Here is a 22,674-nt window from a genome sequence, read left to right on the forward strand (position 1 = left end):
GCAGCTAGCATAGTCGTGCCTACATAGATGCTCCATGGAAACTTAGGTAACACCTGTGATATATATACGGTGGCAAGCAACCAACTGTGCAGTTTAACGTGAAATTTGAATACGTTGTGCCTAATGTTCTGTTTCCGCGAGCTACATACGTAAAATTGTGAAATTCAATTAACTTGTTGTGTACACTACAGAGTTAGGCGTTTCCCAACGACAGCTGGAGTAAGTAAGTCCAGTCGGAAGCCTGAATTGGCTGTAAATGGCCGACATGTTTGAAATTAAAATTGACGTAAAAAAAGACATTGCTTCGCGCTCTTTCGCTCCGCTTTGTTAGTCTGCAAGACTATTCAGAACCATCTCTTGCCGGGTAAACAGATAAGCGCTATTCGGGTTCACGCGTATAATTTGATAAGGCGTTTGGCGTCAGTTGCAGGCTACAGAAAGGATAGGACGATAAAATAAGATTGAAAAACAAGCAGAGATTATCAGAACTCGGATGGAAATATCTTCTTATTACATAAAGGAGTGTTCAAATCGAGTTAGTTAACTGGCAAATGCCCCGGCGATAAAATGTACAGAAACGTATCTAATATCATTGGAGAAAATTACTGTCGCTTGGGCACATGCGTGTCTCGCGATAGAATATTACCAAGAAATCAAATTAACTTTCCTTGTGCGAATCGGCGGAGAATTTTAGCAAAGTTTTATCATAGTAAACATGGCGTCTATGGATACAAACCGAAGACTTATAAGAAATATTACGAAGGTGAGTTTTAATTGTGACATTGTACAGTACCAAAAATGCTCCTCACTCGAGTAGTTACGATACGGAATGTCATCCGAGATATTCTGATCTTCTCACGTAAAAAACAATTACTGTCAACAAACAGATTGCTCAGCGTTTATTTTTTTGGAATTTCAGTATCCAGAGAAAGTCTGACGTCACGAGCTAAATACAGCAATTTTTACAGACTGGTCACAGCCTACAGAGAACATGGTCACAAACAGGCAAGCATAGATCCCATATCACTGCAAACACCTAGTCCGTCGCCGGAATTGAACCTGAATAAATTTGGCCTTAATGGCGACGAAAAAGTTTCCTTTCAGGGAATTTTGAACGCGAAACAAACGGAAGGGTCTGTAAACGTGGCGTTGAGTATTTTGAGAAAGGTTTACGCTGGTCCTATAGGAGTTGAATTTAGTTACTTAGAGGTAAGGTACTGAACTTAAAACTAGAATTTATTATGATTTGATATCGTATCATGTAGATTGAGTGTGAAAATTGGGAGAAGTTTTTTCCATGATTAAGATTGACTGACATTTCAATTTGTTAAATTAGACTGAAGAGGAAAGAGAATGGTTCGCGCAAAATTTCGAAGAGGTTTACATGGAGGCGTTGGACAGGGATACAAAGAGGGCAATAGTTACGGAAATGCTGAAGAGTCAGGCTTTGGACAAATTTTTGGCTATAAAATTTGTAACATTCAAAAGATACGGTGGAGAAGGTGCCGAAAGTATGATGGCGTTTTTTCACGAATTCTTCAAGCAAGCAACAGCTGGTAATAAATCCGCACTTTATCAATTGACTTGCTAAATATTCTTCGTTATCTCAGGTCATGTCCATTTGTTTTCATTTTGTGCGACAACGTTCATTATTCAAGCAGCGTGCTAATTTTGTCACAAGTTTACACAGCAACAATAGCAAAAATTATTAACAAAAATTGAAAAATATTTTTTCAACATGGCGGAACTGAATTATCATTTCACGTGCTTCTGTTGTAATTAAATTACAATCTATTATAATCATATTTACAAGTGAAACATTTAATTTTGATTCTCCTATATGCACCAGCAAAATTAGATCACATCGTGATGTGTATGCCGCATCGTGGGAGACTGAATTTCTTGACCGGAATGCTGAGGTTTCCACCAAAGAAACTTTTTCACAAATTACGAGGCTTCGCAGAGTTTCCAGAAGACGTTAAAGCGACTGGAGACGTGACAAGTCACTTCACCTCATCCGTTGATCTCTCCTTCGACCAAAGAAACCTACACGTCACTATGCTTTACAATCCATCCCATTTGGAAGCTGTGAACCCTGTGTCAATGGGAAAGACAAGGGGCGTTATGCAGGCAGTTGGGGATGGGGCTTATTCTCGTGGCCAGGATTTGGCTTGGAGCGACAAAGTACTGAATCTACAGGTACAAAATGGTAGTATAAGCGATCGCGTGTGATCCTTCTCAATCGCCGTACATCAATCAATCGGTTAAACTCCTTTTCTAGTTGTTAATACTTCTATAGCGCTTCAAGATCCCGGATGTCGGAATTTCCCTGACAAGCGATATTTTCAGGTTCATGGGGATGCAGCGTACGCGGGTCAAGGCGTTAATCAAGAATCATTGGCCCTACACGCAGCCCCACATTTTGAAATCGGTGGTTCTGTACATTTAATCGTTAATAACCAATTGGGATTTACAACACCTGCAGACAGAGGAAGGTCCTCAAGGTATTGCACCGATATAGCTAAAAGCATATGTGCTCCAGTATTGCACGTCAACGGCGATGATCCAGAGGTACATACTGACGCAGAAAATTTGCGTTAGGACAACTGACAGGAATTATGATTGAGAATCTGAAACGACCGTACGTTATAAATTTGACTAACAGTACACTTGTAACTCTCCACAGATGGTTGTTCGTGCCACGCGACTCGCCTGTCGATACCAAAGAAAATTTAGGAAAGATGTATTCGTCGACATGAACTGCTTTAGGAGATGGGGACACAACGAGCTCGATGATCCTACGTTCACGAATCCCGCTATTTACAAAATTATCCAAACCCGCAAGTAAATAAATATCGATTATAATGAGGTGGACAAAAATATATGATCGTTAAGCTACATGTCAATGGATAATTTTAGGTCAGTACCAGATAAATATGCAGAAGAACTAATAAAGGCAGAGATTATGACGACTGACGAAGCCAAGTCTATAGTTTCCGAGCACACAGCTTGGCTTGCAGAGTCTCTGAGGCAAGTCGACAATTACGTACCGGAACCGGTCTATTTTGGCGGAAGGTGGTCAGAGATGTCACAGGCACAAGCTAGCGTTTCCAAATGGAATACAGGAGTCGATGTAGATCTGTTAAGATTCATTGCAAGCAAAAGTGTGCAGTGCCAGGAATTGGTAAAAATTGATTTGCTAAAACTGAGCATTAACATTCAAATGTGAAATGAGACATTGTCCTGTATGAGAAATCCTATCGGACCTTAATATTACTCTCACGCCATTCTTCATAGAAATCACACCATCTTTAAATCTTCAAGGATGTAGCAGAAATAATTTCTTACAAGTTTGACACAAAACTGAAAACCAAAAGCTACACTCGATGAATTATTTTCAACCCTGATTGACGCTTACTTGAATTCACACTGCTACTTGAATTGTTTAATTAGGAAATTCATCCCCACCTTTTAAAATCACACGTTGAAGCGAGATTGAACAAAGTGTCCGATGGACTAAAGATAGACTGGGCAACTGCCGAGGCATTGGCCTTCGGGTCTTTACTTCACGAAGGCTACAACGTCAGGATTAGCGGCCAGGACGTTGGACGAGGCACATTTTCGCACAGACATGCTATGCTGGTAGATCAGTCAACGGGTGGTAAGCATGAGCTTGTATCATCATGGATTGAAAAAAAGTTTGAAAGATTTCTAAGATAGGTAATTCACTCCCGTTCAATTCCCTGCCGCCAATGTAGAACGATAAAAATTACATGAGAGATTTTGAAATGTAGATATTCACATTCCCCTGAACTCGATGACCGAAACCCAAACCGGGAAGTTGGAATTAGCCAATAGTATTTTATCCGAAGAAGCGGTTCTCGGTTTCGAGTATGGTTTGAGCATAGCTTCACCATCGACCCTTGCGATATGGGAGGCACAATTTGGGGACTTTTTCAACGGTGCCCAAATCATAATTGACACATTCGTAAGCAGTGGCGAGGTTAAATGGATGATTAGCAGTGGATTGACCATGCTACTGCCGCATGGTTACGATGGCGCGGGACCGGAACACAGTTCCTGCAGAATGGAAAGATTTCTCCAGCTGACAGACAGCAACGAGGATAGACCAGACGGAGACGATGTTAACATGCAGCTAGCCAACCCAACGACACCGGCGCAGTATTTCCATTTACTCAGAAGACAGGTAGGGAAATACCTGAAGATACCGTGTAATTGACACTTAACGATAGCTTCCAAGAAGTAGCTTTCCAAGCCCGCCAATAAATGCTATCGGACAATGTGAAATACCGTTTTGTAGAAAATTGACTTATTCGAAATCTTAAACTTCATTAATTTCCAGATGGTGCGGAATTTTAGAAAACCACTTATCGTAGTGGCACCGAAAATTTTAATTCGACATTCCGCGGCAACTTCGTCGCTGACGGATATGGAAACAGGGACAAGTTTTGTCAACGTTATTGGCAAGCATTTCATTTATCTATCCTCAAGCGGTTTTCAAACATGCAGTTATCTCACATGGAACACAATCTATTCCAGGAGACACGACGGTCAATCCGGCTGAAGTGAAGAAGGTAATTCTCGTCAGTGGTAAACATTACTACGCCCTGAATAAACACAGAGAAATTCTCGAGGCTAAAGACGTCGCGATCGTTAGACTAGAGAGTATTTGTCCATTCCCGGTTTTGGAAATACTTGAAGAGGTTCGAAGGTTCAAGCGTGCTCGAAGTAAGATACGCAAAAGTGGATTCTCACTCAATCGTATAAATAATTCTAATATCTCAGAAGAGCTTTACTTATAAAAATATCGTCTGATTTGTAACAGCGTTTATCTGGAGTCAGGAAGAACCACAAAATATGGGAGCGTGGAGTTTCGTAAAACCCCGTTTCGAGAACCTGTGTGGACGGCAGGTAAGTCAGACTTCCGTTAGGTTTATGAATTATTGGCCCATTCAAAAAGTAAATACAAATCGATTTCAATTTTTACACAAGCCTCGCGACTTATAACTTCAGCTCTCGAAGATGCATTCATAACTGGATTGATCTGCATAATCTTTCAGTTAAAATACTCCGGCAGACGGGCAATGGCTGCACCCGCAACTGGCGTCGGACAAATACATCAGCAAGAGGCTCGAGAAGTCATTGTGAAACCCTTCACTATGGCATAAAATAATTAAGAAATTGAACATTGTGTTCATTTTAAAATTGAAAATGAGTCTCATTGTCTCATATGTTGAATATGTATGTAACGAGTTTTATTGTTTGTGTATTTGAAAGTTTGAATGTCGTATAATCATTAATTGCCGAAATTCCAAAACATTAAGCAAAGATCTGAAAACAATCGAAAATTATCAAAAGAAGGACGGATGTTGAATTTAGATAGAATATTTTTTTCTCAAACATTTCATTTGATTGATACAACAGGAGAATAAATACATATCTCAGATAGAGCTTCGTATCCGCAACTAAGTTATAGTAGTACTTTCCTTTCAATAATTCTTAATTAATCGATCTTTACATCTATGTCAACGATTATCACGGACACGTATTTCTGATGAGGATTGAAAATTTATCAACGAAGATACAAAATTAGTTGATGATATCAACAGTTCGGCTGTAGCCAATAATTTAATTTGGAATATTATCGAAGATTACTACGAAATATTATCGGTAGTTGAATATTTTTTAACTTTCTATATTGATTACAATATATCGATGGAGATTTGAATAATTAATCTATGACGCATTAACCCTCCGCGTGAACACTTGTTTTTTACACCTTTTGTCTGTTCACTTCTTCTGAGTGTTGTAGGCCAGCTAACTACATTATCACGTTGACTACACAAGTTGGCTGACCTAAAATTTTGAAATCTGATTTTTAAAAATTGATATTCAGAAACCGACTGTTCCCAGTGCTCACACAGATGGTTATAGATAAAGTTGATAAATCAGGTGAAAAAACTTCAATACCAAAAAATCGATGATTATAATATCAACCTTCCTTCGATTTTTCGACTTCAATGTTCTTCTGTTCTTTTTCAATAAGAACCTTCATCTCCTCCTAAACAACAAGTTGCTATAGTTAATACGTATATGACTGAAATTACACACAAATTTGTAATTACTTTTTGAAATTCGTAGTTAGGTTTTTTAATAGACAATATATTAGATAACTCACCCCCCAGCCAAGCTTGTCGGCTAACAACTGACACCCAGTGTCACATTCACCTAGCCATGCAACATCTCTTCCAGTATTAGTATCTGTAGGATCGAACATCAATCCTTGCTTCAAACCTAAGAATCTCATAATACGATCCTGCATCCCGACCTTTTCCTTGTTTATGAGAAGCCGAGGGCAATTTGGAGGAACCCTTAAAGTGGAGCAAGCATCAAAAGTTGAAGTGAAAAATTCGCAACGTGTCTTTGAATTTCAAATTCACTAACAATGAATACCGGTTTAGCGAAAATAATCAAAATACAAGCAATAAGAAAGCAATCTAACTTATAAAAATCCACTGAACAAGTGTGTCATCGAATTTGAACTTTGTGTAGTCTGTTAATACGTAACCTTTCGTCAAGTGTAAATTGATAAAAACGAAACACACACACATTTCTAATTTCCAAATGATAAAGGTCATGTATCAGTTTCTGTTGTAGTTGTTTTTTTTTTAGCATATTTAGTGCCACAGCAAGTACTGTATGTTTTAGTTTCAGAAATTTGTCTGTGGTATTGAATTTAGGAATACCTTGTACATAAACTTTGCCAAAGAATATTTTTACTACTCACATGTCTACCAGAGAAGCGAATGGTTGCACAACTAGACTGGATCCCATAATGATCAATAGATCTGCTTGCTTGAAATCATTATCTATAAGAGTATGGAATCTATCTGGTAACGTTTCACCAAAAAATACAATGTCCGGCTTAACAATGCCATCTTTGCATTTCTCACATCCTGGTATCTCATCAGCAAGTATTTTTTCTGTAAGATTTTGAATCTTTCACTAAACAACCACTAGAAAGACCGTTTCAAACTTTCAAAACCTGATGAAGGACAAATTTAATTTGTTGTTTAAAAAATAACCATGTGCCGTTATATTACAAATTCAAATCCAGGATTAATCTGATCGATAAACTACATGATTACTGCAAATTTTGTTCCACAAATAATCAGGTAAGCGTGATGATACAAAAGAACTGAATCATAAATTATATATCGGATATACCTTTCATCCATTCAAACTCATATGATGCCTTGCATTGCAGGCAATGACCAGTATGAAAAGTCCCATGAGCTTCGACCAATGCATCACCAGGTATCCCAGCAATACGCTCTAGGGTGTCGACATTCTGTGTATAGTGACGTAATAAAAGTCCTTTTTCCCAAAGTAATCGAATAAAGTAATGACTTGGAGTAGGTTTAAATCCAATTGGCATCAACTGCTTTGCCAGAACAAAGAATGGCTCTGGGTTTTCCATGAAAAAGTCCAGCTCAAAGATAGCCTGAGGATGCGGCAGGTTATATTTTTCTAGATTGTGGTACAGTCCGCTTTTAGGTGAACGAAAATCTGGTATTCCAGCTGCTATAATTTCAATAGTTCAGTTTACTCAAAATCAAGATCACTTCTAAAGAAATATCTAGAATTACCAAGATTCAAAACATGAACAGAAACTCTTTGTTTTAAAGTGTGTTCCTTCAAAATCATTGTAATAAAAATCTGAATCATGCCCTTGTCTCTCGCTATCCAATCATTTCTAATTGCTTTATACTTCTGATTACAATATTGAGCGCGATACTAGTTGACTCCTCGTTCAATCATAAAAAAAGTAGACTTTTTAAGAAATTTAGTTTCATTTGAAAGAAAAAATTTCTGAAAAGACAACATGAAGTCCCTGGCCTACAGGTGCTTGATATGGATGTTCTAGAGTATAAGTACATTGTGCTATATTATTATAGAATAAATGGTGTCCATTCATGCACGACTAATAAATAAGCGTCTCTGAATCAAATAAATATACCCACACGTGGATATCCCAGCACCAGCCATAGTAATAATCTTTCTACAGCCACTACTTTTAATATATTCGGCAATTCCGTCAAGCGATAGTTCTGTCAACATGTGCGCTCCCTGCCCGTCCCTTTCATCGTCGGAATCATGTAGCCCCAACTTTTGAGCTAGATATTTTCGAATTTTTCCAACGCTTGAATCTTCGAGTTCTGTTGCCTCTGACGACGAATTTGGAGTTTCATCTTCAGCTCCGCTGTCTATCAAAGTTAACGAATGACAAAAAATAAAAGTAGAGTTAAACATCGATGATGTAGTGCTACAAAAATGGTATATTCGCAGAACCTTTATATTACCCCTTTTGTCTTCAGCGGTGCTAGGTTTCTCATCTTTGGGTTTCTCCATCTCAAAGACTGTACCGTTAAAAGTGCGTAATTAGTATTGGACCGCGATTAATCGATTTCGAGGTTAAGTTGAGTCAATACTTCTGGCATCACTTTGTCAAAAATTGCAGAATGATGTTAATAATGTCGATGATCAGACGAGCTAATGAATACCTGATAATCGCGGGAATCCCCAGCAACGAATCACTATTCTAGGTGACAGTTGCATACACGTGACAACGTGAAAGAAAAGTCACGAACATTTATGATTTCACGCCAGTGCGATGCGCTCCTAACAACAGAGGAAACCTCTCTGCTAACAATAAGTTTAGTGTGTGAAATGCAGCTACTCCCCAATCATTTGTGTAACTCTGGTTGCCGCATATGTGATAGCAGGCGCAAAAGTTCCTACATTGTGCCACGCCATATGATAGACGATCTGTACACACGTATACGTTGACGTAATACAAATTGCCTACCATCACGCCACACAGTTATGTACTGTAAAATAGGTTACAAAGAGCGCAGCTTAGCTATCACGATGTTTCACGCATGGAATTTATTATTATATAAATATTAATTATATACAAGATAAATCGATGATGAATATGTGATCACTGGATAACATAATAAACGAGTAAGCGTGGAAAGGAAAGACGTACAGAAAGTCAATCATGAAACTATACACATAGGTACCTAAGCTTATCTGATGAAGCATCACTTTTTATATGGTTTTTGATGCCTCAACCAAGTACGCCTCTATTTTAGAATTATTTAAATTTGTATGTACTGATCTGAACGGATATCTGTTCACATTAATATGCTCAGACAGTTCTTGCAATAAGAATAACGAAACTTCACGAGAGATCGAATATAGCAGATTTTTTTAGCCAAGGATAATTTCCAAGTGCATGATATTGCCTACAGCCGAAGTAGCTGTATGTGTGCCTGCGTAACTTATTTGTTCGTGTTTCAAATTATCCTTAATTATCACCTCTACATAAACCGTTGTATAAAATGTTGAAGTGATAATACATTAAGCTAGACAAAAACCTTGATTCGTTAATGTGAAAATGCATCTGATTAAGGAGGTTACAAATATTTGTATAAAAATTAGTGTAACCTCGAACGGAAGTATTTCTTAAACAATTTCTATGCCGAAGATATTATTTCCTTCTCATCGTGTGGACATAAATGTAAAACATTGATTCAATCAGAAGAAAAATAACTCAGCGTTCGAATTGAAGAATGTGCAAAATAGTAATTCTATTTTTCAGTTATGGAACTGATTTTTGGAGATATCAATTATTTTTTCATCAATATATATATATATATATTGTTGGAAATATGATTTTTTTTTTCAACTTTTAAACACTTGTACTTGGGAATACACGGCTTATATTAGGACAGATTTTAAGGAAAGCTTGGCTACAATGTATGGACTAAAGTTGCATCATGGGCCACCGACTTTAATAGCTGAAACATATATTTCAGTATAAAATCTATTTATACCTTTCCTCTGCAAGCTACTGGACCATCATGTGGGCGCAGCATACCTTCCAGAATCTACTTCTTGCGTTCTCGCTAGATATTGCGTTATAGTCGTGGTTCTAAATGGCCGCTCCAGCTAATCTATCCGGGGCTTCCTGTTTGCGGCAAGACGGTAAACGCAAGACATCAAAATTAGTCTTTAAACTCTGTATGTTTTTCACGACAAGCTAACTGCAGTACTCAATGAACTCTGACTATTTGTATGACGAGTCACACAAACCTTTGGACCGATATCGTGTTACTCATTTCAAATCAATACACGTATCACAAGTATCTATGGAAATATCATTTTTCCGTATCCTCCGTGTAGGCTTAATCAACTCGTTACTATCCAATGTTTGTTATAATTTATATGAATCACTGTTCCTTTTAATCGCTCCATTGCACATTTGGGTAAACTAAACTGTTCGAAAAATGACTGGGTAATATGTTGCCATGTTTCCCTCTTCACACATCTTCTATTTGATTATACGATCCTACACAAGATTCAAGAAGCATTTGAACTGTGGAAAGATTTGATAAAAAGTTCTTTGACACGCGTTAAATGGAATAGTATGCTTTATCAATATCATGTGACACTCGAAAGAATAAGCATTGACTACCATGTCAAATGTTTGTTTCAAATTTTTCATTCTATTGGTAGGAACAGAAAAAATTACAGTCAAATAAATAAGACGAATTATCTTTTGCTTGAACAATTTTAGAGCTTCGGTGGTTAAAAAATCAACCATGGGAATACATTACAGATTAAGCTAACATTTCTATTATCCGGAGCAATAGCTTTATCTTGACGGATTTTTTTTTCATTGCATGCAAGTAATCGTTTAAAGGTGGTGTTATTAGGGAATAAAAAACCATGTATAATTTGATATGTTTACCAAAGATAAAAGGAAAAACGATAAGCGGACTAAGAGGATTCCTAGAACTATCCGTCTTCCAATTAGCCAAGATTTTTAAAAGGTTAGTTCTGCGATTAGATTCGAAACAAAACATTTTTAGATATATTAGTTGAAAAAAACTATACAAGTACTCACAGTGTTCTTGGTGATCCGTAAATCAAGTACGAATTCCACAATAACTTTATAGTGGCCTTAATTAAAGGATTCTACCGGCCACATCTTATCTCCACGACACGTATTGGCCGTGTGATTCCGAATGCTCAATTTATTCGATTATGTAGATATAAACTCAATTCTTTTACTTTCTCGATGAGACATACATATATTTCTGAGTTATATTGAAGCCTATTATAAACAGTTCCCCTTCCCCATAAACCTTTAAATGGAAAAGGCATAACCTTCAAAAAAAAACATACATATGTGGGACGCGTATCAACATGATTATACAAAAGGTTTATACTTTACAATGCGATAATTTGGAAAAATGGATAACACGGTAATTATAAAGCAATGTACAAAACTGCAAACACCACGCTGCTCGTCATTATGTAATGCGTCATAGATATATCTCAAGGTATTGATATTTATGCGTCGTAAAGTGATGATTGCAGATTGCATGTATAAACATGAAAAGATTCTACGCAGCTAATTTTAATGACATCGTCAAAACGCAAATTATAACAGAAATGGATGCGGAATCAGTGACTGCTAACTGCTATGTTGGTAAAAATAATAATTGTAATACCAAAGTTCTATCAGTTCCAGTTCGATTTCTTTTTTATCTGTTTTCCGTTAGAGGTCGCTTAATACGCACGTAGATACGTATGTAAGGTACACCTGTACTACTTGAAAGTCTATCTTTAGCACCAAATTTACATATAAACTTAACATTCAATTAACTAATCCTTATATAACGTGTTTTCATTACAGTTTAACGTTAAGAATGTACGATAATGTGTCATCCGCTGTTTGCTTTGCGTCGTTGCACAACAACTCTTCTATGTTGGCCTAGGAATTATCAATATGTAACAACTTTAAAGTAAACGAAGAGGTTCTAAACCGTACAAAATATGACATCTACGGCAGTAATAAATTCTAAAACCTGTTCCAAATTTACAGTACGTATGATATTTGTACCGGTATTTTTGGTTATTACAGAGAAAAATTTGCGTAATATAAAAGCCAATAAACGCCTTTGAAGCACCTCAAACACTGTATTTCGGTCAATTCAAAGCGGAGTCTGCAGAGAAACTTGAGTTTCCGATCATTTTGAATAACAACAAACACTTTCGCAATTCTCAATATGTCCAGTAATTGAAAATCAGTAATTATTAATACGCGCATATCTGCATTATTTTCGCGCGCAATTCAGTCCCTGAAAGACACAGTTCTTTGTCCATGAATTGAAGTAATTAAGAATCGATGTAAAGTTTCCTCGTCACAGGGTGATAAAAATTGTGGTATCATCATCAACCGCAAGTATTGCAATAACCAGAAACTCCGATATTACGTATAAATTACCGCATGCGTATAAAATATCATCTATGTATAAGTAATTGCAGATACAACATTCGCGAGTCAAGTGTATATTATTACGAAAGCCGTCCAGGTTATCACTGGATACATTAGATGACCCAAAGAGTTTGCGAAATTTCGTTTCAACGTGGTGATATTAATCATAATTAAACATAGTTTAATGCTATTAGTTTTATCAATAAAAAAATTTAAATCATCATTGTCCACCGCACAACCGAATCCAACTGGGTTGGTAGTTCCAGGAGATTCTACAAAAGCGGATTGATCAGACCGAGGTTTCAATAACATAAAAACAGGGATGCAAGACGCGATGCAAGAACGGGGCAAGAAATCGCTGCGTTAGGAATGGCTGAGAAATCAAGATGGGGGATAATGGAGGAGGGGGGGGGGGGGGGGATGCAACCAAAACAAGCCGAACTTGCGATGCAAGAAATACTCCGCTTCCTGCCGTTCGCCGTTGAACGACGGTTGTGTTCGAGGTTAGTAGCAGCGCGCAAACTCGTCGCCGCACGCTTGGAACCAATCGATTGATCCCTAAATATTTATTCGTCAAACGTGGAGGAATTAAACATTGTACAATCGAACAGAAGAAGAGAGCGGAAAACCCTGTAAAAAAAAAATTGGAAGAACAAAAGACTGTCGTTGAGTAGTTTGAAAATGGAATTAATACGTCCAGATCTACCTTCGCGTTGCACGTGGCAACCAAATGCTAAAAATAATCCGCATACAACACGACCACCGTAAGTAAAAAATTTTAATTTAAGTTTTCGTTGAGTGAGAAGTGTATAAGGATCGTTGTCCAAACTACGATATGAACGTATGGAACGTAGGGCTATTCCTATCGGCGATGTACGAATATCAATTTCAGATACGTGTGCGTGAGTAACGTGTTTCCGCTAATAATGAAACACGTAGGTTCGGATGAAGAATCGCTGCTCGTCGTTCGTCAGTAGCGTAGGAATTTACACGTGTGTGGCGTCTTATTGGCTCGGGGCCGACCGGTTCAGAGGATAATGAAAAAAGATTAACAAGTAGTTTGTTTGCCTCGAACCCCCTCAGCGGCGCGTTCAAAACCTTTGTTGACGAATTTCCAAAAATACTTCAAACATATACTTGGATGAGTTTCAGAGAGTAGGAAAAGCCTTTTATCTCACTTGCAAGATATTAACTACAATATTAGATTTAGTTGATGCATGCGATGCCTAATGAGTAATAACATAATCAATGATCTAGGTATGATGATGCCACTGCCTACAGTCTTATTGAAGTATTGTTGATCAAAGCATTGATGTTTTTTCAATTTTTTGACAATCGAAGTTAGCAAAATTATAGAGAACTCAGTCTATCCAAACAAGTAGAAGATATCGAATATTACCCTGGCGATCGATCATGCTTGCGTGTAAGACAACATTTATCATTTGTACAATTGTACTTTTGATACAGACCGGTACATAATTAGTTACGGGCACAGAACTACTCAATACATTACTTAAAACTTTCCTTGTTAGACGTAGTTTACTTGCCGTTTCATATTTATGCGCTTTGATTACATCAAATCCATATTCGTGTCGCAAGTTTATGCAGAGGCTGAATAAATACTTGATAACATCTACACCACACTAGCGTATAAAACTTAAACATCAACTTGAGTAATTTGCTGGACAACAACTTGCACCATAATTTGATAGTATATGTCCCACATATAACAACTTGTCCATGATCCTGAAAAATTTGAACAATCTCATCTATCGTATTGTCAAATAGATGTCGTTGAATTGGACTGCACTGAGCAAATGTATTATGCACGTTAAACAATTTCATTATATTGAAAATTATGGAAACCTTACTCTCCAGACTATTCATTTAATGGACAAATGATATAGTTATTGAAATACTTGTCATTCAAGCCCCTATAACACAGTGTTTGAAAACTTTGTTTTTGATAAGTGACGAGCCATTGTGAAATCAAATGCTCTTCGTGTAACATCTGTCTAAACCAATTAATTAAAAACTATACAATACGTGTTGTTTATTCTAGTCTTAATAATCGCAAGGAGGTACTCCCCAACATCCTGGCTGCTATTGGACAAACCCCTATGGTGCGATTGAACAATATTTGCAAATCATTTAATATCAAATGTGAATTATGTGAGTACTATTTGCAGGATAGCATAGCTCATTTCTCGACTTGGACACAAAATTTTCAATTTCAATTAATTGTCGCTTGAATTTAGTGGCAAAATGTGAATTTCTGAATCCTGGTGGCTCCGTAAAAGACAGGATCGCGCACAGAATGATCCAAGATGCGGAAGACAAAGGGATTCTCAAGCCAGGATATACCATAATTGAGCCAACAAGCGGAAATACAGGTATAGGATTGGCGATGGCATCAGCAGTCAAGGGTTACCGCTGTATCATAGTAATGCCTGAGAAGATGTCGAATGAAAAAGTTGACACACTGCGGGCTCTGGGGGCTGAGATTGTTAGAACGCCAACCGAGGCTGCGTGGGACAGTCCCGAAGGTCATATAACAGTATCTCAGAAATTACAGAAAGAAATACCAAATAGCGTAATTCTGGATCAGGTAATTAGACATCGATGGAAATGGAAAGTTGGCAGACTTTTCTTTTCCTTTGTAAGACATGCTAACGTCTTTATGTTTTACAGTATACCAATTGTGGAAATCCTCTAGCTCATTACGATCAAACAGCGTATGAAATCTGGGAACAATGCAAAGGCAAAATCGATTATTTAGTAGCAGGAGCTGGTACTGGTGGAACCATTAGTGGGATCAGTCGCAGATTTAAAGAACTAATACCACAGACAAAAATTGTAGCTATTGATCCGGAAGGTAGTATTCTTGCAGAGCCTGCGGAAATAAATCAAAGTGAAGTAACCTTCTATGAGGTCGAAGGAATTGGGTATGTATTCCTTCTGTTAAACTAAGCAAAATTGGAATTTTCTAGATCACATTGAGTCTGCTACATATCTAACTGACATACATTTTCAGATACGACTTCACTCCTACGGTTTTGGATCGTGGTTTAGTTGATTTGTGGGTTAAAACGAATGACAAAGACTCGCTGAACTGTGCTAGAGCACTAATACGTGAGGAGGGTTTGTTGTGCGGTGGAAGTAGCGGTGCATCTATGTCAGCAGCTTTAAAATTGGCCAAGGATCTACCAGAAGATCAAAGAGTTGTTGTAATACTGCCAGATGGTCTCAGAAACTACATGACTAAATTTGTATCGGACCACTGGATGGAAGCCAGAGGTTTTTTGGTACGAAATAACTAAGTGTTTAGAAAATAAAATTGTAAATTGAAGAAAAAGTTAAAATTGACTTCACTATGATGTTTCAGGATCCACCCCCGCCGGTAGAGGCGAACAAATGGTGGTGGACGACTTCTATTTCAAATCTTCGTTTAAATCCCCTGTCTACTCTACCAGCAGAAGCAACTTGTCAAGAAGCCATTGCGATTCTGAAGAAAGGCGGATTTGACCAAATTCCGCTTATAGAAAAGAATGGAAGTATCCAAGGGGTAGTAACTCTGAATGACCTTACGAGAAGTCTGATTTCGGGTAAAGTCAAGTCTACGGATTGCGCACGGAAAGTACTGTTCAAGCAATTCAGAAAGCTGACTACTTGTGCATCCCTCGGACGACTGTCACGAATTCTTGAAAAAGACGCATATGTTGTCATAGTAAATGCGAAACAAACGACCAGTGCAGTGGGTATTGCCACTCAAATGGATCTTTTGAATTATATCAGTGAACCGCACAGTAATGGCACTGCTGCTTGATCCGGATATTTATATTCATTTTAAACTATTTGACCCAAGCCTCGCTTACCAATTTTTCTGCAATGTAGATAGATTTAGTCAATTCTTGACAACAGTTGACAAACGTAATTTTTGTTTAGTTCTATTCTTTTTTTTTTCTGGAAATTGCTTGATTTTTATACATTTATATACTTGAATTCTGTGTATTATTATGTAATCCAATAAAACATGAGACTGATCATGTATTTGTATTTAAGTGTGGTTTTGTTATTTGTCAGTCCATGTGATACGACATGAGATATTTGAAGTATACTATTTGCACTGGACCAATATTTGATGACGAATTATTAAGGTTAAATAACTCGAATAGTAAATTGATTTCATTATGTTTTTTTCTACACCCATATTACGATCGCATGATTTATGTGTGACCTGGAGTAGATGGAAACATTACACACATGCACATATCGATGTCTTTTACCGAAATTATGTGTATTGTCCTGCAGTATTTGTTGCACTACGTCTATTAAGTCGATTAATGCATAATCACAGTCATTTACACAAATAATATAGTGTTTATACATTTTCAATAAAGTTATTAAATTTACATACTTATATAATTATTTACATTATTCTAAACTCTCTGTACCTGTACATGAAATTTGCAACTCGGTAATGTAGCTATTTCTGCTGTGACCGTACTAACTATTCCAAGATTTGCAAGGCTACCACGAAGTAGACCGCAGGTAAAAGCTAAGAGTCGTGGAGCCTCGCGTAAGTACTGCGTGCTATCAGGAGCACCGATGTTGGTTAATAAACGGAATGCATTGTCATGCAGTACATATACTCCCTGATGATTCGTTCGCAAATTATCGATCTGCTTGCGGTACAAACTTGACCAGAGATCCATGCATATGAACTTAATTGTGTCCAACTCATCCTTGAAACGCGCCCATTCCCTAGTTAACCGTTCCATGATGCGATATCCAACACCGAATCCCATCCACTCCAAAGGCGAAAGCTCTTCTTCGCCCTCCTGATTTAAAACATTATTCAACGATTAGATAGTTGATTGAACATTCTGTCGAAGAATAACCTTGGGTTATGTTAACGGATTCAAGTAAGTTTGACATATGTTTTTGCAGACGTCCAGGAACGCGATGTAACTGTGAATCTTTGGGATGTTGGTCAGTATATTTAAACTGTAGTATAACTTGCCTTGCCGTTTGTTTTTGAACTCAGAACGTAATTCACCATTTCGGCATGCAAATATTCGAATAGACACTCGTCCGCTTCCCCGGTATCAGGTAGGTTTGTTTTTGTGTCAACGTTTTGCTGCTTCATAACGCAAACGATGATTTAATGGACCGTCAAGAAATAACAACGCCGATTATTCAACTTGCGTTCTGATCTGTCAAAGTGGCAATACCCAACACACTGTCAGTTTCGCCTTGTCGCTCACTAATAGCTGACAAATTACGATCGCTGATTAGTAAAAAATCTCTCAACTTTACATTTATTTTTTGTAATCTGAATTAAATTCAGTTTTTGATGTTTTATTCTGTTTATAGGTAGGTATTTGTCGATGATTGAACTCTAGACGTCAAATATCAAAGCTGTGTTCATTAACTACTGCTTTTCCCCATTGAATAAGCAGCTCTAAGGACGGTCAGCCAAAGGTATTTTTGCTAAGGTCGTATGCGAGGAGAGTCGACGCCACGGTCGACACAAAGCTATGTCGATAATGGAAAATACTTCTCTATCACTAGCATGGGCGACCGCTTACAGAAACGGCACCCTGAGATTCTCTAGAACTTCCGCATAATGACCATGATACAACAGCGAATGGCCAAAAAACTTGTAATATGATCCGTACATTATTGAAAATTTTCACTGCATACTATGAACAAAATCGACGATAAAAAAATTGAGATTTTTCCAGGATTGTTTTCTAATCAACGTCTAGAAACAAAGAATATATCCACATGCCAACTGCACCAGGTACCCAACATTTTTGATATAGGTATTTTGCACTGATTTAGATATTACAGATCAGTGGTACTTTGCTGTCAAGTTTTGCACAACTGGAGGTATTCGTCGAATGCTTAGCTTATTCTCAGAATCAGAATGCATCAACTGCACGCTCTGAGTACACGGTCAAATTAACAAAAAATTTTATACTTTTTTACGTATGCGTGAAATTAATATAGGAAGCATGTAATTATCGAATATAAATCACAGACGATACAACCAGATGTAAAACATCACACACGATGGTATGACGTCAGGTTTTTTTTTACCTTTCAATAAAATATGTCAATCAATAATAAAGTTTATCCCACAAATAAACGTCTTTTAGTAGTTCAATTAAGTCGATTGACAAGCAAGCACAATCCAACTGGAGAGTAGATTGATTTAAATGGAGGCAAAACGAGCGTATCGTCAAGTGATATCACAAACCCTCACGAAATTCATCTTAATGACAACATTTTCAGTAATAATTCGACGCCAGTACGAACATACCTATACTTGATACGTTACACAAAGAGACAAATCATATATCAGACTCACCCTTACGCCAAACGCCTGCAGAAAATCACGGCGCTCGTCGCAAATGTGAAGTTTCACCACTGCACTGCACATGACAATTGAAACGTTGAATAGCAATTGTTCCAAAATATTCTATAAAACTGATAATTCACTCACTGGTTCACCACTATTTGTTAGGGATCATGTACACGTGAAACCGATGATGCTGTAATCACAACGTCGTGGTTAACTTCAAGTAAAGGAGTATTGCACTGATTTCACCATATCTTTTCTCCTCCATTTTGATTAAAATTTTTGAAAGCGCAGCAATTCAATCGCGAGTGTCATTTGTTGTGCGTGAATGTAGTATACCTACCATACACGTTGACTGAAGAATATACACATAACGCCGTGTTAGGTATTCAATAGACTCCGTATAAATATCTAAAAAGAATCGCAACCTCTTAGCCGGCTGGTCAATAAATTATCCCGAAAATTGCCGATTTAACTCTGCCACACAATCAAGCACAGCAAAATTCGCGCAGTTAACCGCGTGCTTGTCGGCTCGGCCGCCCTCGATCTTTTGTCAGGTGGTTCGGCGTCTTCGGCGTTCGCTCACCAACAAGATGGCGCCGGCTACCGAAGCGCCAATATTGCTCCGTGGCGCTACGGTGACACTAAGCGACGAACAGCCGAGAATTTGACTTGAAGTTGTCTGAACTCATTGCATTTTACACGCGCACAGATAGAATACTGATAAAGCAGGAGGGCGGACTTATCACACGAACCTAAAAAGACACTTGATCGAAAGTGTCACCTGTCATCTGTCACCCTCAGAGATAATGGCAAGTACTGCATGAGAATACGATCAAGATTTAATACAATTCAGCGAGAGAATTTATGTTTATTTGATTCCGTGCACCTTGATTAAAGGATCAACTCAGTATCCAGAATTATGTTATCTCATTGAAATCAATATTATTGCTTGTTTATAAAATTTTGTCAGGTCCGTACAACGCTACCTTGATCGTTTCTGATTATGCATTTTTCCCAGATTCGATTCATCCTAATCCAGAACAGAGCGGGCAAAACTCGTCTTGCCAAATGGTACATGAATTTTGATGACGATGAAAAACAAAAGCTCATCGAGGAAGTTCACGCCGTCGTCACTGTTAGAGATGCTAAACACACCAACTTCGTTGAGGTTCTACAAGTTCATTGGATATAATATGTCTATAATTTCTTAGTTCAGTGCAAAGGAGCTTATTTGTTTCGTTAACTAGTTCGACGCTTGATTCGTACAGCAGTCACAAAGAAGGCTCGAAGTACATCTACTGATAATGAAAAGATTCCCAATTGTGGTTCAAATTCTGACACACTGCAGAAACTGTTTTTTAAAAATTGCTTTTCCTATGGTCGGCTTGACGCTTCTGTATCTTGGTTTCAGTTCCGAAACTTCAAGATAGTCTACAGACGATACGCTGGCTTGTACTTCTGTATTTGCGTGGATGTGAACGACAACAATCTTTGCTACTTGGAAGCAATTCATAATTTTGTGGAAGTCTTGAACGAGTATTTCCACAACGTTTGCGAACTAGACTTGGTGTTCAACTTCTATAAGGTACTTTATCCTGCTGAAAAATTTTACAACGCATCTCATGTAGAATATTTAGTCTGTTGTTTTAATAGTCAATCTCCTAATAATACCATTGTAATTTCAGGTGTACACTGTAGTGGACGAAATGTTTCTTGCTGGTGAAATCCGAGAAACTAGCCAAACCAAAGTTCTTAAGCAACTTCTCATGTTGAACTCCCTCGAATAATAAAACAAAATACCATTTCCTTAGAAATGTTCTGTATTTAAAAATCTCTCTACAATACAATCTCATGCTCCATTTCTTCTTACACCTCAAGTTTTGTTTCACATTTCTTTCAAAAGTCCAGCAAGTCATCTTTTGTGCAGCTTATACAGAATTCTTCTGTCTTACCGCTGGTTGATATCAGTAAAAGGTGCAACGTCCACCGTTCTATGTCGATAAGTTAGTTAAACACGGTTATCAGGTTCCTACTTTATCAAGTGCTTGACTGCACACAGAACTCGCGATCACGAAGTGATCTTTAATTTTTCCTCAGAATAAATTGGAAAGAAAAATCTAGGGTAATTATACGAACGCCGAAAATATCTCAAACCTTACGACATCTTGCCGTTATGACGTCACTCTTTTAATTTCCAATAGCACGACTATTAAACTAGAAAGGACAGAAGCTTAAAATTCGATTTAAATTGTATTACAGATAGAAATTTGGAAAAAATGGTAAAACATTGAAACATTATGTAGAGCCGGGATACAACAACAGATGAAAATACTAATTGATGACAGTTTTCGCTACACTTATTATGAACATTGAATTGAGTTCGATAACATTGTGAATAGTCTCATTATATCAATGTGCTTCGGTATATACGTGTACAGGCGTAGGTTTTAATAAAACTAAAACTGCAAGCATGCATCGAATAACATGGAACCATTCGACAGATTTTTAATTAAATCACTCGCTGCAGCTCGCGAACTAAACAAAATTTAGTGATTTCCCCTCTGAACACGATGGCGGTCGTCGTCGGGTGATCGCAAAATAAGAAGTCCATACTCATATTCAAGACGTCGAATTCACGGTCATACATGATATAATATAGGTACCTACATACGTAGAAGATCAATGTAGATCCACGAAATAAAATGCCCACCATGCGGTGTATCCGTATTCACGTTTATTAAGTCGTAAACGTAACGCCCATGCAGGCTAATTGTCGTGTACACTAATTTGCTCTGGTCGTAAGCGTGAGGAGAAGAATCATCTTTGCCGGCGTTATTTCCTTTAGTTCATTCAACTCACTGGTTCGTTTCACAGTAAATCTAAATCACTCCAGAGAACGTGTCAAATTATTTCTGATCAGCATTATGCTCGTGCAGCATGAAACAGTGAGACCATGCGTGTCTGTCGAATTACAATAATATTGATAATGAACGATGACGAGAAATTATGAAAATTCCTATCTTCGATAACTGAAATTTAATAAGGTAACTTTATCTTATTAATTTTCTTCTTATATTTCTGAAAGACTTTTCACATATTTTCCCGACATCTCCTACGGGAAATGACGAGAAATTTAAGCAAGAGCAATATTTCTTGGTCAATTTATTCCCCATTATGATTAATGTTTCAAAATGTAATAACGAGAAACATTTGCCGTTATTTTCATGCCCGCCGTCGCAGCAACGTCGATGCGCAATGATCGCGGTAAAAATCATTAACTTCCCTACGTGTACCTGAAATCGAAGATGTAGAACGAAGCTCGGAGTTATAAAACTGTATGAATATGTATAACATTTAGGGTCGGGGTTATCACGGGTTATCGGACGACGAGAAGACGCAGTAGATCAGCCGGGAGCTTGTAGTGGCGGCGACCCCTGCAACTGATATCGCGCGTCGCTTCGCCTGGATACGCCTCTCTTGTATTCTCTCATAATACAAGAAATTTCATACATAAAATTCAAGCAGTTACACACACGTATACATATATAAATATTTTACACTAACGGAGACGATCGTCTTCGCAGCTTGGCGCCCGCACGACGTTCGTCGGTTTTTAATTTGACTATAAAATTGTGGAGAAGGTCACCGTCGCCGATTTTACAATCTAAAACAAGCAGAAACGATTGTTTCAGACCTCTCCAAAGTTTCAAGCACGCAATATTATAGCTCTGCTATTGTATCATTTGATTGCGACTGCGGTATATGTATGTCTGGGATACCATAAAACCACGTACAATTAGGATGCACTCACAATCAGACTCCGTTATACGTTTCTTATATTATACGAGACGCCGGGATCTTGACCCTAATATAATAATGATACAGGGTATGGGAGTTTTTTTCTTTGATTAAAGTTCATGAAAAAACTGTC

The 22,674-nt window shown here is 37.7% G+C and overlaps 5 protein-coding genes across 12 annotated transcripts; 3 read left to right on the forward strand and 2 right to left on the reverse strand.

The window, feature by feature from the left end:
* The first annotated feature begins 67 nt into the window (after positions 1-67).
* On the forward strand, positions 68-5,984 carry LOC124298392 (probable 2-oxoglutarate dehydrogenase E1 component DHKTD1 homolog, mitochondrial). 7 transcript variants are annotated; one of them, XM_046750311.1, is made up of 14 exons: positions 68-219; positions 425-763; positions 920-1,209; positions 1,337-1,556; positions 1,850-2,199; positions 2,350-2,571; positions 2,687-2,844; positions 2,920-3,184; positions 3,454-3,661; positions 3,795-4,207; positions 4,364-4,484; positions 4,561-4,749; positions 4,847-4,932; positions 5,082-5,984. In XM_046750311.1, exons 2-14 carry the CDS (start codon positions 568-570, stop codon positions 5,187-5,189), a joined length of 2,826 nt encoding a protein of 941 aa, XP_046606267.1. In that variant the 5' UTR covers positions 68-219; positions 425-567; the 3' UTR covers positions 5,190-5,984. The 7 variants fall into 7 exon arrangements, 6 of the variants coding, with proteins under 6 accessions (XP_046606267.1, XP_046606271.1, XP_046606272.1 ...); XM_046750315.1 differs by lacking the exon at positions 68-219 and having other exon boundaries at positions 232-763; positions 4,561-4,595; XM_046750316.1 differs by lacking the exon at positions 68-219 and having other exon boundaries at positions 232-763; positions 4,561-4,595; positions 5,014-5,149.
* LOC124298395 (NAD-dependent protein deacetylase Sirt2) lies at positions 5,441-8,719 on the reverse strand. The gene is made up of 7 exons (XM_046750323.1): positions 8,586-8,719; positions 8,385-8,441; positions 8,046-8,288; positions 7,249-7,605; positions 6,809-7,004; positions 6,200-6,392; positions 5,441-6,082 (listed from the first exon to the last, which is right to left on the reverse strand). The coding sequence occupies exons 1-7, from the start codon at positions 8,638-8,640 to the stop codon at positions 6,014-6,016; spliced, it is 1,170 nt and encodes a 389-aa protein (XP_046606279.1). The 5' UTR covers positions 8,641-8,719; the 3' UTR covers positions 5,441-6,013.
* A 4,108-nt stretch (positions 8,720-12,827) lies between these two features.
* Positions 12,828-16,785, forward strand: LOC124297508 (cystathionine beta-synthase). 2 transcript variants are annotated; one of them, XM_046748619.1, is made up of 6 exons: positions 12,828-13,137; positions 14,436-14,545; positions 14,632-14,981; positions 15,065-15,318; positions 15,408-15,678; positions 15,759-16,785. In XM_046748619.1, exons 1-6 carry the CDS (start codon positions 13,055-13,057, stop codon positions 16,197-16,199), a joined length of 1,509 nt encoding a protein of 502 aa, XP_046604575.1. In that variant the 5' UTR covers positions 12,828-13,054; the 3' UTR covers positions 16,200-16,785. The 2 variants fall into 2 exon arrangements, with proteins under 2 accessions (XP_046604575.1, XP_046604576.1); XM_046748620.1 differs by lacking the exon at positions 12,828-13,137 and adding an exon at positions 13,216-13,528.
* Positions 16,582-17,830, reverse strand: LOC124297509 (trafficking protein particle complex subunit 6b). Its single transcript, XM_046748621.1, has 2 exons — positions 17,397-17,830; positions 16,582-17,214 (listed from the first exon to the last, which is right to left on the reverse strand). The coding sequence occupies exons 1-2, from the start codon at positions 17,520-17,522 to the stop codon at positions 16,813-16,815; spliced, it is 528 nt and encodes a 175-aa protein (XP_046604577.1). The 5' UTR covers positions 17,523-17,830; the 3' UTR covers positions 16,582-16,812.
* Positions 17,831-19,406: 1,576 nt separating this feature from the next.
* On the forward strand, positions 19,407-20,612 carry LOC124298113 (AP-2 complex subunit sigma). Its single transcript, XM_046749731.1, has 4 exons — positions 19,407-19,552; positions 19,762-19,911; positions 20,155-20,328; positions 20,429-20,612. Exons 1-4 carry the CDS (start codon positions 19,550-19,552, stop codon positions 20,528-20,530), a joined length of 429 nt encoding a protein of 142 aa, XP_046605687.1. The 5' UTR covers positions 19,407-19,549; the 3' UTR covers positions 20,531-20,612.
* Positions 20,613-22,674: the final 2,062 nt, after the last annotated feature.

The sequence above is a fragment of the Neodiprion virginianus genome, chromosome 2 (genome assembly GCF_021901495.1).
Source record: "Neodiprion virginianus isolate iyNeoVirg1 chromosome 2, iyNeoVirg1.1, whole genome shotgun sequence".
NCBI lineage: Eukaryota > Metazoa > Arthropoda > Insecta > Hymenoptera > Diprionidae > Neodiprion > Neodiprion virginianus.

Coding starts and splice junctions, on each gene's coding strand:
- LOC124298392 (XM_046750311.1), top strand. CDS start 568: ATGTACAGAAACGTATCTAATATCATTGGAGAAAATTACTGTCGCTTG. Junction 764..919: donor TTATAAGAAATATTACGAAG/GTGAGTTTTAAT, acceptor TTGGAATTTCAG/TATCCAGAGAAAGTCTGACG. Junction 3,662..3,794: donor GGTAGATCAGTCAACGGGTG/GTAAGCATGAGC, acceptor TTTGAAATGTAG/ATATTCACATTCCCCTGAAC.
- LOC124298395 (XM_046750323.1), bottom strand. CDS start 8,640: ATGCAACTGTCACCTAGAATAGTGATTCGTTGCTGGGGATTCCCGCGA. Junction 8,442..8,585: donor GGGATTCCCGCGATTATCAG/GTATTCATTAGC, acceptor TTAACGGTACAG/TCTTTGAGATGGAGAAACCC. Junction 7,606..8,045: donor TGGTGCTGGGATATCCACGT/GTGGGTATATTT, acceptor TTGAAATTATAG/CAGCTGGAATACCAGATTTT.
- LOC124297508 (XM_046748619.1), top strand. CDS start 13,055: ATGGAATTAATACGTCCAGATCTACCTTCGCGTTGCACGTGGCAACCA. Junction 14,982..15,064: donor ATAGCGTAATTCTGGATCAG/GTAATTAGACAT, acceptor TATGTTTTACAG/TATACCAATTGTGGAAATCC. Junction 15,319..15,407: donor TATGAGGTCGAAGGAATTGG/GTATGTATTCCT, acceptor ATACATTTTCAG/ATACGACTTCACTCCTACGG.
- LOC124297509 (XM_046748621.1), bottom strand. CDS start 17,522: ATGAAGCAGCAAAACGTTGACACAAAAACAAACCTACCTGATACCGGG. Junction 17,215..17,396: donor GTTCAAAAACAAACGGCAAG/GCAAGTTATACT, acceptor GTTTTAAATCAG/GAGGGCGAAGAAGAGCTTTC.
- LOC124298113 (XM_046749731.1), top strand. Junction 19,912..20,154: donor AACACACCAACTTCGTTGAG/GTTCTACAAGTT, acceptor TCTTGGTTTCAG/TTCCGAAACTTCAAGATAGT. Junction 20,329..20,428: donor TGGTGTTCAACTTCTATAAG/GTACTTTATCCT, acceptor TTGTAATTTCAG/GTGTACACTGTAGTGGACGA.